This window comes from Aythya marila (genome assembly GCF_965140915.1).
Source record: "Aythya marila genome assembly, chromosome: 13".
NCBI lineage: Eukaryota > Metazoa > Chordata > Aves > Anseriformes > Anatidae > Aythya > Aythya marila.
Genome location: NC_139054.1, coordinates 9,515,723 through 9,530,904, shown reverse-complemented (window position 1 = coordinate 9,530,904; position 15,182 = coordinate 9,515,723). Strand labels below are relative to the sequence as shown.

Below are 15,182 nucleotides of genomic sequence, written 5' to 3'. Positions count from 1 at the left end.
CAGCTCCCTGCACGAGCTGCTGCCCTGCAGAGCGAGCCAGAACACAGGGATAGAACGAGACCTCGCAGGGGACCGTCACCTGCTGGCCAAGGCGACGTGGCATGGCTGGAGGGCACCTGCCCCACGCCACGGGTCCCAGCCCAGCAGTGCCTGGCAGCAGAGCCCCACGCACGCAGCAGGCACAGGGGGACGGCTGCCACCCGGCCACCGCTGCCAGCACAGGGTGAGGGCTCCACACGCGGCACCACAGCCCCCAACTCGGTGGCAGCCCCCAGCCCGTCCCTGGCTCGGGGTGGGGGACAAAGCACACCCCGCAGCCCTAGGAAGAGAGAGGGGGGGGATTCACCTGTCGGCACCTCCATCCCAGGCAGCACGAGACCCTCCGGGAGCCCGCGGCACCTCCGGCAGCGGCAGGACGGGAGCTGCCACCACCTGCAGCTCCTCCCTCCCTCCCCGACCTTCAGCTGGGTGTAAAGGTCGGCCCCAAAGCGGAGGGCGGAGGCTCCGGCCCCGCGCACCCAGGGCAGAGCAGGGAGGGTTTGCTCCCGTGCAGCCAAAGGACAGGCGGAGAGCAACAGAGGTGGCCCTGCTCCCTCCTTCCTGATAGCGCCCAGCAAAGGGCGTTTGTCGGTGCGACACATCAAACAGCCTGCCGGGGAGCACCGGGCACGGACACGTGGGTTACAAAAGCCCCCAGGGTGGCACGAGCCATGTGTGTGCACTGCGGGTGCTGCCCCCAGCGCCGTGCTCCCTCCGCAGAAGGATCTTGCAGGGTGCTGCCCAGCCCGCAGAGCCGCATCCCACACAAGCAGGGGGATCACTGCTGAGAAATGCACCGCGGGCTGTTTGAAAGTCGGCCCCTCGCTGTGCACCGAGGGAGCCTGCTCCGTTGTTGTCGGTGGGGTTGGGGTTACGCAACTGTGGCTTGGCATTTCCTGGCCATCTAGCCCTAAAGTGTGCAGCCAGACCCTGCTCGAGACCTCCTTTCTGCACAGAATTGTCGAATTCTACTCGATGACTACAGGAAAAAAAAAAAAAAAAAAAAAAAAAGATACGCACCAAAAACCCCAACCCGCACATAAAAATTCCACAGCCACGTACAGGAGCCGTGCTGCAGCCCCAGCCTCTGAAGCCTGCTCTGCTGGTTTTCTGAAAACCCCAAACCCCAGCATACGCAGCACATGTGAACCTGCCGTTTGGGACAGCTTGACAAGCCATCTGCAAGCAGCCTGCCGCTGCACTACCCTTGGCGGCCGTGCAGCAAGAAGGGGAAAGCAAGCTGGGTTTCCTCCTCTTTGTGGTGCCTCTGCGTGGCTCGGGGGGGCTACGTGAAGGCTGCAGCCCCCATCCCCTCCTGGCCCATCTGGCCGATGGATTTGCTGCGCCCTGTGGGAAGTTTGGAAGCGTTGCACCTACCTGTGCCACCGTTTCACCCCATAACACCTGCACTGCACAGAGAAGGAGGCAGGGAGCCCACGGCAGGGGCAGAAAGGCAGAGATGTGCTCGGAGGCATGTTAAAATTTCATGGATAACACTCCCTGACTGCAAGTTCCTACTCGGGGTGCATGAGCCCAGCAGCTTCTCGCTCTGTAAGGGCCGTGGCTGTGCTCAGGGCGCTGCTGAGCCACTGGGATTTGTCCTATGGGATGTTAGAGATGGGGCTGCCGCCTCCCCAGCTGCGTGTTAAAGGTTTTCCCTCTGAGAAGCAAGGGTTGGGGTTGGTGCTGCAGGTCCCAGCCAGCACAGGCTGGCTGCAGCTTACCGGGACAAAGGGAATCCCCGTGCAGCAGGCGCTGCCCCCAGACATCAGGAGGCAGGGGCAGCCTTACAGCCAGCACAGGCAAACACACAACGAGGGCAATGCTTATTCCAGTAGAAAATAAAATTATCACACCAAAGCAGCACTTCACACACCCCTAACTGCGCCCAGACCCGAGCCGTACTGATGCAGCACCCAACAGACAGAAGCGAGCTGAAGCCTGAGCTAAGCCCTGCTGGCAACCTCTCGCCCTGTGCCAGGGAGGATCGCAGCACCCCCAGCACGGATCAGGGGCACGACCTGCGCCGAGGAACCGATGTCCTGGAGCTCCGCAGGAGCGTGGAGCGGAGCTGGGCTTCCTGGCACGCCGCCGGGCCCCACGCCTCATTTGTTACGGGGCTCCAGACCAGCGAGGAAACTGCGACAGCAAGCACGGAGCTGCTTACTGTGCGTGCTGCGCTTGGCAGCGGCTGCTTTGCACAGGTTTAACCCCAGAGGAGCTCGGGCTCCGTGCCAGCTCCCAGCACGGGCAAGCCACCGCTCTGCCTGCACTGCGGCCACGTCCCCCCCTCAGCCAGCACCTCCCCATACACTGCCCTGCTCGGTGCTGAGCCACCTCGTCCTTTCCCTAAGTGCCACCCCCAGCTGCTGGCTCGACAGCGGAGCCAGAGGGGAGCGGGGGCAGCTGTGGGCACCCCGTGCCCGGGGCAGAGCCACTCCGGGCACCCTCACCTTGCTGCACGGGCACTCCCAGGCGGTGCGGGAGGCTGAGCGCTGCACGGAGCGAGCCCAGATGTCTCCTTGCAGGGCTCGGCTCTGCCAGCAGCGGGGTGGCAGGGTGCCACCGCTGCGGGACGCAAGGGAAGCAGGGCGAGGCGAGAGGTGCCAGCCAAGCAGCAGCTCGGCAGCGCTGGGCGGAGGAGGACCAGCCAGCTGCAAAAGCAAAGCCGGAGCCTCCCTGCGAGCACAGGGGAGGCAGGGTTACCCCAGGAGCGAGCATAGGATGTGCTCGGCTGCAACCGGGCCCCCTTTATCTGCGTGCTGGAAGAGCCTCCTGGACAATTATTGGCAGGTAACCTCCAGCGAGCAGCGCTTCTGTCTCTGCTCACTGGCTCATATCCACCTTGCCTCTGCATCCTGGAAGGAGAGCTGCCGCGCGGCAGAAACTCGCCCGGGAAAGCTGCCCGCTGCACAGCAGGGAGGTGAGCGCCAGGAGCTCTTACTAATCCCCACCTCCCCGGCACTCCCACAGCAGCCAGGCGCTGGACGTGTTCGGGACACACTTATCAAGATCGAAAATATGCAACAGGTGAACTCGCGCCTCTCGTTCCAAGTGCCACCGCCTTGCTGCTGCTGCAAGAGGTCCCGCTGTGGGAGCCTGACGCCAGGAGGAGCAGCGCTTTGTTATTTCCACCTAGCAAGGTGGTGAAGCAACGCCCTGCCTGTGCCCTTGTGGCCCTTCCTCCAGAGCTGGTCCCACGCAGGTGCTCCTGGAGAGGGGCTGAGCCTGCAGGGCACAGAGCAGCCCCCCCCCCCGTGGCCCCAATCCCCTCCCAGAGGAACCTTTGGCCTCTGCATTCTTCCGCGAGAAAGCCCGAAGGGATTTCAGCTGCCCAGGTTTCAAAGCGTTGGGATTAGACATCCACAGGGCCATTGTCTGCCGCTCTCCCTGCCTCTCCACCCTCGCAGTGGAAAAGGCATCCTGTTTTCAATAGCGCTGGCTTCAGCTCCGCACGGGCTAATGCTCACTGTGATCCCCCAGCTCATTTCCCTGCAGAGCTGCTGTTTCTATGGCAAACAAGCCCAGCAAATGGAGCCGGCACACGGCAGCGGAGCCAGAGCGCGATGGAGCCGCTCCCTCCCTCCCTGCTCTCTGCTGCAGCCCCGGCAATCGTGCTTTTTCCTTGTGTCCAGAGCACAAAGGGAGAAAGCGCAGTGAGAGCGTGGGGAGCCGCATCAGAGAGTGATCCCTGAGCGTGCACAAAGCCCGGTGCACGTGCACAGCTTTAGGCACACAAACGCCTGCCTGGCTTAGGCTGGATCCGGCCATCAGCAGATCCCGGGGACCTTTCAGCCGCAGGCTCCAGCCCGGCGCCTGTCACACGTGAGATCTGCAATCTGCTCCATCGCTCCTCTTCAGCGAAGCGTTTTACTGCCCTGAGTCCACGCACCTTTGAGCTGGGGGGGTCAAAGTACAAACACCGCCCAGGCACGGAGAGCACAGGCCCAGGGCACGCCGTGCTGCACGCTCAGATGAGCGGCACCGAGCACAGAGGTGCCGAAAGCTTGGCAACTTCTGGAAGTCGCTGCGAGGTCTCGGCAGTTCCCTGTTAGCAGCCAGCTCGGAGGAACGCCACCGCTCGGGTTTTTGCGTTTTAAAGCGAAGGAAAATCAAAGCCGTGCTCCGCGGGGCTTCAGGAGGTGTAATTGCCAAACCTGAGCGCTTGTGATAACAGCGGACAAAGTTCACAGGGAGAAACGCTCCGAGGAAGGAGCTCTTCCAAACAGCTCCGAGGCAGCAGCACACGGAGCGGCCTCCTTGCAAGACAGCTTGGGGCTGCGCCAGGCACGGGTGCTCAGAAGAGAGGCAGGACCGTGACTCCTGCCGTCCTTCCCCGGCTCTGTCTTTGCTCTCCTCCACTCCTAACCACTCCCGGGACCCCACCAGGAGGGCACCTAATCCACGAGGCTTATGCAAGCGGCCTCACTGCTGCCTCGAAGCCGCACGGAGGTTAGACCCTGCAGCAGAGCACAACTTGAGCACGTGCGTGTTTATCCAGCACCCTGTGCAAGCCCTGCTCCTGCTCACACACAGCAGACAGATGAAATGCAGCCCTCCACGTACGGATTCGCTCCTCAGAGCCCCTTCTGCTGGGCCCTCAGGACCTGCCTTTGGCTAGCAACACCTCACGCCCTGTTTTCAGGCTGGGTTTGCTGCAGCCAGGCTCACGCTCCACTTTGCATTGCTATAGGTGCGATTCCCTTCTGCACAAGCAGGTCGTGCTTTTGGGAACCCAACACAGCCAGCACGCTCACTGCAGCCACTGCTCCCCTTGGGGCACCCACAACCCAGCTCTCGCTCTTCCACCAGCACAGCCCCGTGCCCTGCACGGACAACGCAACCACTTGGCACCACGCACCCACACCTCAAGGGGATGCCGGCCCCACCAGCCCCTTCCCCGCAGGGCTTGGGGTGCCCAACACCGCCCCGGGGGGCCCCCAAGCGCCTTGAGCCAACGCCTGGGGGGGTCAGAGCGACCTGTGCCCCGTGCCACCCAGACACCACCCGCGTCCCCCCCGTGCCGGAGCTCACGGAACGAGCGGCACCGGGGACAGCAGAGCCGGGAGCGCTTCCTGGAAGCGAGGAGGAGGGGAAAAAAAAAAAAAAAACCCGAGCAGCCCAAGCGCTCCCCCGGCTCCCCGGGCGGCGCTACCGGCCCCGCTCCCTTCCTGCCCGGCGGGATGCGGAAGCGGGGCCGGGGGGGGGGCAGCGGGGGGCGGCCGGAGCTTGGCCCAGCGGCGGCGGCGGCAGCGCTCGGGGCCGCTCTTTGTCTGCTGCGGGCGGCGCTGAGCGGTGAGGGCGGCCCCGGGGGGGTCCCCGCCCCGGGTAGGAGCCCCCCGGGCCCGGCTGTGCCCGGGATATGGAGGGGGGGGGGGACGGGGAGCGGGTCCGTGCTCACCTGCGGAGGGCGGGAGGGAGGCGGCGGCGGCGGCGCCCCGGCAGCAGCCCCGGAGCCGCCCGGCCCGCACACACAAAGCCGCGCAGGCACCGCCGGCGGGACGGCGGGGACACGCCCCCTCCCGCCGCGCCGCCCAATCGCAGCCCGCGCTTCCCGCCGCGCCCCGCCCCCCGGCTCCGCTCCCAGCCAATCCACGCCCCCTCCCTCCCCCGCCCCGCCCGCTCGGCGCGCCACACACGGCCACGCCTATCTCATTTACATAGACCACGCCTTCTAATTTGCATGTGGCGCGCCGCCCCCTCCCGGTGCCGGTGCCGGTGGCGGTGGCGGTACCTTCGGGCCGGTACTGCGCGATGATGGTCACCGTCTGCCCCGCCCGCTTCAGCGCCGCCGCCGCCTGCTCGTGGGTGGCGTTGCGCAGGTTGACGCCGTTCACCTGCCGGGACAGCGCGGCTCCGTCACACCGGGACAGCCGCTGCACCGCCCTAACGGTGCTCCCGGTGTCCCCGTCACCCAGGCCCTGCTCCGCCATGTGCCTGTGGTACCATCACCCCGCCTGGTACCCACACCCCTGGTACCGACACCCCCAGTACTGACACACCCAGTACCAATACCCCCAGTATCGACACCCCCAGTACCAACACCCCTGGTACCAATACCCCCAGTACCCACACCCCCAGTACCAATAACCCCAGTACCAACAGCCCCAGTACCAACACCCCCAGTACCATCACCCCCAGTACCAATACCCCCAGTACCCACACACCCAGTACCAATACCCCCAGTACCAACACTCCCAGTACCATCACCCCCAGTACCAATACCCCCAATACCAAAATCCCCAGTACCGACACCCCCAGTACCAATACACCAATACCAATACCCCCAGTACCAACACCCCCAGTACTGACACCCCAGCACCAATACTGACACTCCCAGTACTGACACCCCCTGTACCAACACCCCCAGCACCAATAACCCCAGAACCACACCGGGCAGGGAACCACAGGGCCCCGCACCCAGGGACCACGGCCACACCAGCACTGAGGGATGGATGGTGCTGAACCACGTCCCCACAGCCCCAGTACCCCCAGACATGGGTCTGCCCCGTGCCCGGTGCCCGGTGCCTGTCCCTCCCCGCCAGGCCAACTCACCGAGAGGATGCGGTCTCCCCTCCGCAGCTCCCCGCTGAGGTCGGCAGGGCCTCCGGCCAGGATGAAGGACACGAAGATGCCCTCTCCATCTTCCCCCCCGACGATGTTGAAGCCCAGGCCGGTGGAGCCTTTGTGCAGGATGATTTTCCGGGGCTCCCTGGAGGGACAGACAAGGGACATGGGGACGTCAGGGTGAGGAGAAGCAACGCGGGTGATGGGGCCAGGGGAAGTGCACCACACAACTGGGGCTCAGTGACACAAAGCAGAGCACACACACGGACAGAGCATCAGCCAGGGGCATCATGCACAGCATGGAGGCACCGGGAGCCCAGGCACTGGGGACGGTGCCAGGACAGGGGAACCGCAGCCCCCTGCACCCTGCATGGCCCTCGTGCCCGCAGCCGCACAGACACACGGCGCAGCCCCGCACGGCTCAGCGGCGGCACACCAGCAGCCCTGAATTTTTCAACGATGACTTAATTCTTCTGCAGTTCAAACAATAGGCAGGCACAGGCAGAAAGACTGCCTGGCATCGCAAAAATCCAGCGCCGATTTTTCAGCTAGGAAAAAAAGAAGCGCGATAGGAACGGCGGCAGCTCCCAGCTCAAGGGCTGCGTGAAAAGCACAAGGAACAAGTGACGCCAGCAAGCGCACCCTGGCAAAAATGCACGGACCGACAGCAATTGCCAGCTGACGTGGCATCAGGGACCATCGGTGTGTTGGCTCGGTGACCAGCATGGATGGGTTGGATACGGGGTAGGTGCCGCAAGGCCAGGGAGCTCAGCATCCTCGCCCACCCACGTCCTCCGGGACGTGGTAGAAGTGGTGCCAGTGCCTCAGGCAGCACCGTGGCACTCGCGGTGGATCCTACAATGCTGGCAGCCCCGTGCTGAGGGAAGGCTGGGGCAGGGGGCTGCTCCCCGAGCTGCTGCAGCAGGTAGGATGATGTGGGCACCCAGGGGAATAACGCTTGGCTCAGCAGCCAGCACGGAGGCCTGCAGCCTGGCAGCGTTCTCCCAGGTGATTCTCGCAAGAAAATGTCTTCTTCATCCCCCCCGGCCAGCCCGGAGCATCAGTGCCGTCACCTGGGCTGACGGGGGAAGGTTTTGGTGCTCTCAGCACTGCAGGTGGCAGGATTTGCCTCCAGGGACCCAAGCCAGCACCCCAGGAACCTTCCCTCCCCTTTGGGGAGTCCCGATGGGCCGAATGTCACTCAGACAGCTCGGGCTGCCACCTTATAAGGAGCAAGGGCAGCAGGAGACAGACAGACAGACAGACAGACAGACGGGAAGGACACCCAGCCCTGCCTGACCCTCCCGGCTGCGAGCAGCTCCTCTCCCCGTGCCGCGTTCCCTCCCGGTACCTCTGCTCGCACTTGCTCCCGTGGCCCCGCTGCTGCCTGGCAGGGGACGGGGGCGGCTGTCCCCGGTAGGACATGGAGGAGGAGACGTTGACGGTGAACATCGCGGCGTGGCGGGGCCGGGGGGCAGGAACGCCCCGAGCTCTGCACCCTGCGCCGTTTCTCTCTGCCTCCCGCCTGGCGCGGCAGCGGGGCACGCGGCTTCCCGGTCCCATACCCACAGCCTGGGTTTTTTTAGAAGCACGACAGGGATGCAGGCTTTGGCGCCTGCTAGACCCAGTGGGCTTAACCCCTTCCTGCCCCCCGCTGCGCATCGCCAGGCACCTCTCCCTCTCTCCCTCCAACGCGGAGGCACAGCAGCATCGTAACCCCGGCCTGCGCCAGCTCTGCGTGGCAGATGCAGCAGGGGCTGGACCTTATGTCCTCCAGAAAATGCTGCCTGAATCCTTACAGCCTCTGGACATGTTTGAGCTCGGAGCTCAGCAGAGCTCAGGACTCGGGTTGGGGTGCGCTGGGTCTGGGGGGGACCCAGGAGACCCCACGCAGACACCAGCAGGCTGAACCCCCTGGGATCGCTGTGCCCCATGGAGGCTCAGCACCACATCCTGGGGCTGCCACAAGCACCTGGCTCTGCTGCTGAGCCCCCAGCTCCTCGCTCCACTGCTGCTTTTGTGCTTTTGTGGCAGGGAGCCTGCCCAACCTCCGGGTCTGAGCAGTGCCTTGGTCCTGGAGCCTGCTCCTTTGCCCCCGCAGCGTTGGTGGGGAGGCTGTGGGGCCAGGCAGGTGCAGGGGGCTGCCAGGGGCAGGGAGGGCTGCAGCTGTTTGTCCCTCTGCAGCAAATCCTTGCCTGGGGCTAGAGATTTTCCTGAGGAAGAAATAGGTCAGGTTTCTGGGTCTGCAAGCCCGTGCTTCCAACCAGCCGATGAACTCGCTCGGCCCCTTGCTTTTTGCTGCTGCCCTTGAGGAAGCGTCCCCAGCACGGATGAAGACAGATGGTAGAGAGGCACCACAAGAACCAAGGAGAGGAAATAAAGCCCCAGGCAGGTAAGTCGCTTATCCCAGGTCTCAGTCACGGTACGCACTCCAGGCATCCAGAGCGGGACAATGTTCCTGCAGATGGATCCCACGCTGGACACTGCGGCATTGACACCTTGACCTGGGCACGCAGCGGGGCTGCGCCAGCTCTGGATGTCCATGGTGCAGCTCATGGGGAAGCAGCTGCTCTGCTCCTGGGCACTGCAGGACACGAGGGTCACTGGGGACACGTATGAGGAGCGGCTGAGGTCCCTGGGTTTGTTCAGCCCCAAGCAGAGCAGGCTGAGGGGAGGCCTCATGGCAGCCTCACGAGGGGAGCGGAGGGGCAGGCGCTGAGCTCTGCTCTCTGGGGACAGCGACAGGACCCGAGGGAATGGCATGGAGCTGGGACAGGGGAGGGTCAGGCTGGGGGTTAGGGAAAGGTTCTGCACCCAGAGGGTGGTTGGGCACTGAGACAGGCTGCCCAGGGCAGTGGTCACAGCATGGAGTACAAGAAGCATTTGGATAATGCTCTCAGATACACAGTCTGATTTTTGGGTGGTTGTGTGTGGAGCCAGGAGTTGGACTCGATGATCCTCGTGGGTCCCTTCCAATTCGGGCTATTCGATGACTCCATGATTCTACATCCCTGCTTGCAGCAGCACGCGTGCCTGCAGGAGGGGAAGAGGCAGCAGCTGGGGCGCTGGGCTCAACACGCTGCGGTGGGGCCCTCGCAAGGCAGCACCATCCTCTAGCGGCCGCCGGCTCCTGCTGCACCGCAGCCACCGCTGCTGGGTGGTGCCTGGGTCGCAGGATGCTCTCGTCCCTCTCCGGCCCGCCAGTAAGGCCATCAGCGCGTGTGGGATCCGGGGGGATCAGGGGTCCTTGGAGGAGGGACAGATGGTGCGGTGGCGCTGGGAATCAGTCACCTTCTGTGGTGCAATACAAACGGAGAAAGTGGAGCTCCTGCAGCACAGCATCCTCCTCCTCCAGCGCCCGGGCAGCTCGTGAATGGCTGCATCAGGAGGGGAAGCAGCGCGGGGACAGGCTGTGGGACCGGTGGTATCGGTGCCGAGAGCACGCAGGAGACGTGGACCCGGATGGGGTGAGCGCTGCAGAGGTCGTGGTGCACAGCAGGGCCCACCGAGAGGCGAGGAAGGGATGGGGTGGACGTGATGGCAGGGGCTCTCCGAGACGACCTGCCTGATGCCCGATGGCACATCAGGGTCTTCTGCTCTGGGATCCTTCAGCATCACAGAACGGGACTGTCCCAGCCCAGACGAGGCTGCAGCCTCGCTCATAACCACGGAGCCAACCCTGGTCCTGACCCAAGCATCAGCCCTAAAATGCAGCTGGAGCCCAACGTCCAGCCCTGGATCACTGCTCATCCCAGGGCTCGCAGCACCTGGGCGGAGGACTGGGGTCCCAGGCTTGGGGAGCACAGGGAGAGGAGCTGTGCTAGGACCGAGAGCTGTGCCCCCCAGCCCCTCACCCCCTGCACGGCACCCACAAACAGGGGCTGTCAGCCACGGCTGAGGCTCTGCACCCTCTACAGTAGGGTACGGGGATGAGCTGAGGGAGAGAAAGGGAAGGAAGAGAAGGGGCAGGCTCTGGGGATGCCCGTGCCTGGCTCTCACCTGGTGAAGTCGTCGTCCCCAATCATGTGCCGAGGGATGGGCGAGTACCTGGAGGGGGTCACTTGAGGGGGGACGGTGTAGGCAGGTTTGTTCTCCACGCTGCCCAGGTAGCCCAGACTGGAGTTATGGCTTATGTGGTTGTCAGCCAAGGCTGAGAAGGCTGCAGGAGAGGAGACGGGCATCAGGAGCAGAAATCGGCTTCAACGCGGATGGCAGAGACACGTTCCCCATCCCTGCTGTGCCATCCCCCTCCCAGCCCCGCAGTGCCCCGGGGCTGCCCCACAGGCAGCGTACGTACTGCTGGCGTAGTCGGGGGGCGCGTACATGTCGTTGAGGTGCAGGCTGCCGGGTTTGGCCACCTTCAGGTACACCATGTCCGAGGTGTTCTTCAGGGCGGCCACCGCCTCCTCGTGCCGCACGTCCTGCAGGTTCGTGTTATTCACCTGCCGGGGGCAAGGGGGGCGGTGAGATGGTGGCTGTCCCCTCCCGCAGCACCGTCCCAGCAGGGATCCCAGGAAAAGGGACCGGGGATGGGCACCGTGGCACTGCGGGTGCCTGGCTGCCCACCGTAGGCACGGGGCTTACCGCCAGCAGCCGGTCCCCGATCTGCAGGCGCCCGTCCTTCTGGGCAGCGCCTCCCTCGATGATCTTGGTGATGTAGATGCTGTTGTCCCCGGGGATGTGCTGGTTCCCGATGCCCCCTGCGATGCTGAAGCCCAGTCCTGGGGATGAGCAGGAGGGGAAAAGGGGGTGAGGGACCCTGCTCACAACCCAACGGGCCACCTTCTCACTGCCCAGCCGCTACGGGCTTCGCTGTGGGGCTGCCCCACACCCTGCCCCACGTAGCATCCCACCCTGCAACGCTGGGGCGGACACCCAGGGGACACCCCACAGCAGCCCGTGGGACTCACCTTTGGGTCCCTTCATCAGGTTGACCTCCATGATGGTCTCCGGCGGGGGCTGCCGGCGCCGCACCACGAGCCGCACCACGGGGCCCGCTTCCTTCAGAGCCTCCACGGCTTTGCTGTGCACCACCTCGGAGACGTCCACGTCGTTGACTCGCAGCACACAGTCATTCACCCTGCCGGTACAACGTGGCCCTGAGCTCCCAAGAACCGCCAGTCCGCGCTACCACACTCATCTCTGCCACCCTCCTCTGGCTGTGAGGACCCTCACGTGAAGGGGGAACTGCTTGAGCTGGCCAGATCCCACTCTTTGGGACGAGGAGGTTTGCAGGAGTAAAAATGTGGGGTGACAGCGGGGTCCCTCCCCAGGGGGCGGAGGCAAAGGGGGAGGCAGTGAGGCTGGTCCCTGTGCTGTCACCCTACTGGAGAAGGGAGATGGGGGAAGGATGGATCCTGCCCCAGGACGCACAGGGAAGGAGGGGAGCCAGAACCAGGGTGGGCAGGCAGGATGCTGGTGGCAGGGGGATCCCTGCAGAGGTGACCTGGCCATGGGTAAGGGGCTGGGAGGGAGCAGGGGTGGGAGCTGACCAGTGGGGCAGATGGAGTCAGGATCCGGGGTGACCCCCCCAGCCCCATACACTCACCCCAAACGTCCGTCCATGGCTGCCGCTCCCCCGGGGATGATTTTGGTGATGAAGATGCCCGGGTCATCTGGAATGTGGGGGTTGTCGATCCCTCCTGCTATGCTGAAGCCGAGGCCGGAGTTACCCTGCGGGAAACCACAGGCGGCGGCTGTCCCATGCGGCCACTTCCTCGCTGGCAGCGCCGGTCTGACAGCAGAGAGCCCCCCTTACAGCATCCCCCCTGCTCCGGGAGGGCAGCGGGTGCGTGGCTGAGGGGAGGCCGGCGCTCGTCAGCCCCGGGTGCTGGGCGCTGAGCACCCAACAGATGGAGCGGGAGCGTGGGAGCCGCCAGGACCTCCCTCGCCGCCACGTCTCTGCCGAGAGACTGAGGCAGGCAGCGCGCGGGGGGACGAGGGGGTGGTCCTTGGCGGAGAAAACCTCCCCTCGCTGGCGGCTCCCCAGGAGGAGACACCGACGGCACAGCCCGTGCGGAGAAACGGGGCTTGGACCCACCACCAGCATCAGTCCCCCGTGCCCCCCGAGGCTCAGGGTGCCGCTGGCTGGCGGCTGCTGCAGTGCTGCGCTGGGTCTCGACACCGTGAAACGAGCGGCTCCCTCCTCAGCCCCGCAGTGCTGGTGCCAAACTCTGCACCAGGGCAGCGGAGGGGGCTGTAGGGATGGAGATGAAGCCTGAAGAGGAAGGAGGGAGCCACACCGTGCCCCTGTCCTGGCACACTCACTGTGTCCCAGCAGCATCCCACCATCAGCAGGCACTTCTGCACAGCCCCGCGCCGCCTACCCTGCTCGCGGGACCCCACTCGGTCACACACTTAGGGCCACTGCTTCCCCTGCCGTGCCTGATGCAAGTGGACAATTACTGATTTATTTTTTTTTTCCTGCTCTGCCTTGAAAATCAGATGGCTTGTTGCCTTGTTTTCTCATGCGGAAGAGCTGACACTTAGTCACATCCTACTGTGCCCGCCTCTCACACACAACTGTGCTCAGGCCAAGCACTGCCCCTGCTGCCCAGGGCCCCTGGGGTGCTGCTGCTCACCCACAGGTGACAGGGAGCTCTGGGAGCCCCCTGATGGACCCATGGTCAGGAGGGCTGCACCCACAGTCGGACACTAGGAGGTGTGGCTGCATAAAGTGGACTCCTGACATTGCCTCTGTCCGGCTCTGGAAGGGTGCTCTGTGATGCCGGCTAAAAAATCTGGGAATGATCCAGGAGGGGGTTGGTTTTATTCTGATAAACCAGAAGAAATCAAGTTCAAGGGATTTCTTTGCTGGCATTGGGGCTGCTGGAGACGTGGGGGGCAGCACCTGCCACAGACACGTGCAGTGCCCATCAACCCACTGCCATGCTCCTCTGCAGGCACAGCTCCCTTGGTTATTGCCCCCAAATGCAGCTGCCTTTGCCCTTTACAACAAAGACAGGGATTAATCACAGAGAAGTGATCCTGGGATGTGCTGGGGTTGTCTCTGGGAGCTGAACATCCCAGCAAGGGGACAGTCTCTCACCTGCAGGCGGCAAGGAGCTCCTCCTGCAAGGTGATGGGGCTGCAGTGGTCCCACCGGGCCCGGGGAAGGGGACAGACATGGGTCAGGTCTGTGCTGGTCCTGGCACTGCATTTCCCTTGTGGTTTCTGGCTGCCTGGAGCCGGGCAGCAGATCCCCACAGCAGCAGAGCAGTGAGAGCTGCACAGCAGCCTGACCCTGCCAGCCCCAGCCGGCTGTGGGCTGAGGATGCTCTGCAGCATCCCCGAACACAAGGCTTTTGCCTCTACAGAGGGCTAGGAGCAGGCAGCACTCAGCCCAAAAAGGAAGCATCCCCTGGGCTCGTTTCGTCAGGCACGCTGGGGAAGCGGTGGGTGAGGCTGCAGCCCCAGATAACCTTCCGTCCACCCACCTCCGTGATGCAGAGCCGGGGGGAGGAGGGGGATGACTAAAGGCACAGGAGAACGAGTGATGCGTCTTCCCCTGCGCTGCTGGCCAAGCAGCGAGGAGGAGGCCGTCGCCTCGCTCGTGCTGCTGTGCCAGGCGATGGAGGCCCTGCACGGGGTGGGACAGGGCTGCCCCCCAGCACGCAGCACAGAGCTGGGGCTGCGGAGCCCTGCGCTCATCCCGTGGCGCTGCCTGACCCCGCTGTGCCCACGCCTCGGAGCAAAGCTTGGGGCAGCTTTTCCTGCTCCCTCCCCATCCCTCCTGCGCGCAGGGATGCAGCCTCTGCACCACCCGCTGCTCCCAGCACCAACCCCGTCCCCTGTGGGAGCCGATTTTATGGGCTGTGGCGCAGCACCCGGCGTCAGCTCTGCGTGGCCAGGGTCTCACCATGAGATGGGGGAAGGCGCAGGCTGGAGCCCCCCCTCCACCGCAGTCTGGGCTACGAGAAAACCTGTCCTCGCTGCTCAGCATCACCAGGCTCAGTGCCCCGCGGCGAGGCAGAGCCAGCCACTGGGGCAGGGGGGCGGCAGCCGGGCGAGAGGCGAGAGACAGAAACCCCCCCGCGTGCGCGAGTGCAGCTCCTTCTGCCTCCATTTTCCAGCGAAGACGGTGACAAAGAGCCCCCCCCCAGCCCCAGCTCTGCGCTGGCGGGGCTGCGGGGGCGAGGGTGCGAATGAGGGAGGTGAGGGAGAAACCCTCCTCCCTCCCTTCTGGAGGGGTGCGCGGGGGGAGCAGCGAGCCCAGCCCCCTGCCGCGGGGGAAGGAAAGCCAGACACCCCCAAACCCCTCCAGGGAGGGGAGCAGAGCCCCCCCCCCCCGTGCCCATCAGTTTTGGGGAGTGTTTTGGGGTGAGTGGGGGCTGCCTGTGGGGAGGGCACCCGCATGGTCGGCACCGTGCCGCCCGGCCAGCACTTACCCTTTCCAAGACGATCTCCTCATATTTAAACATCCCATCGCTGCCGTTCACCTAGGGAGAGGGAAAGAGCGCGTTAGGGCTCCGCATGCATCCCGGGGCACTGGAATATGGAGAATCCACCCCAAAACCCGTGCCGTCACAGCTGACAACCTCAAATGCAGTTGTGCAAGCCTGCCCTGGAATTAAACC

At 64.5% G+C, this 15,182-nt stretch overlaps 1 protein-coding gene across 6 annotated transcripts in view; it reads right to left on the bottom strand.

The window, feature by feature from the left end:
• The window catches only part of DLG3 (discs large MAGUK scaffold protein 3), a 71,377-nt gene that overhangs the window by 16,601 nt on the left and 39,594 nt on the right, over window positions 1-15,182 (bottom strand). For 3 of the 6 annotated variants that reach the window (XM_082770457.1, XM_082770459.1, XM_082770458.1), the window contains 8 exons: window positions 14,994-15,044; window positions 12,155-12,279; window positions 11,517-11,686; window positions 11,191-11,327; window positions 10,904-11,048; window positions 10,606-10,765; window positions 6,595-6,751; window positions 5,774-5,876 (listed from right to left, as the gene is read on the bottom strand). In XM_082770457.1, coding sequence (XP_082626583.1) covers window positions 5,774-5,876; window positions 6,595-6,751; window positions 10,606-10,765; window positions 10,904-11,048; window positions 11,191-11,327; window positions 11,517-11,686; window positions 12,155-12,279; window positions 14,994-15,044 — 1,048 coding nt within the window. Of the gene's footprint in view, window positions 1-346; window positions 1,012-2,492; window positions 2,767-5,440; window positions 5,517-5,773; window positions 5,877-6,594; window positions 6,752-10,605; window positions 10,766-10,903; window positions 11,049-11,190; window positions 11,328-11,516; window positions 11,687-12,154; window positions 12,280-14,993; window positions 15,045-15,182 lie in introns of those variants that run through there. The other 3 variants (XM_082770462.1, XM_082770461.1, XM_082770460.1) reach the window with 3 other exon arrangements.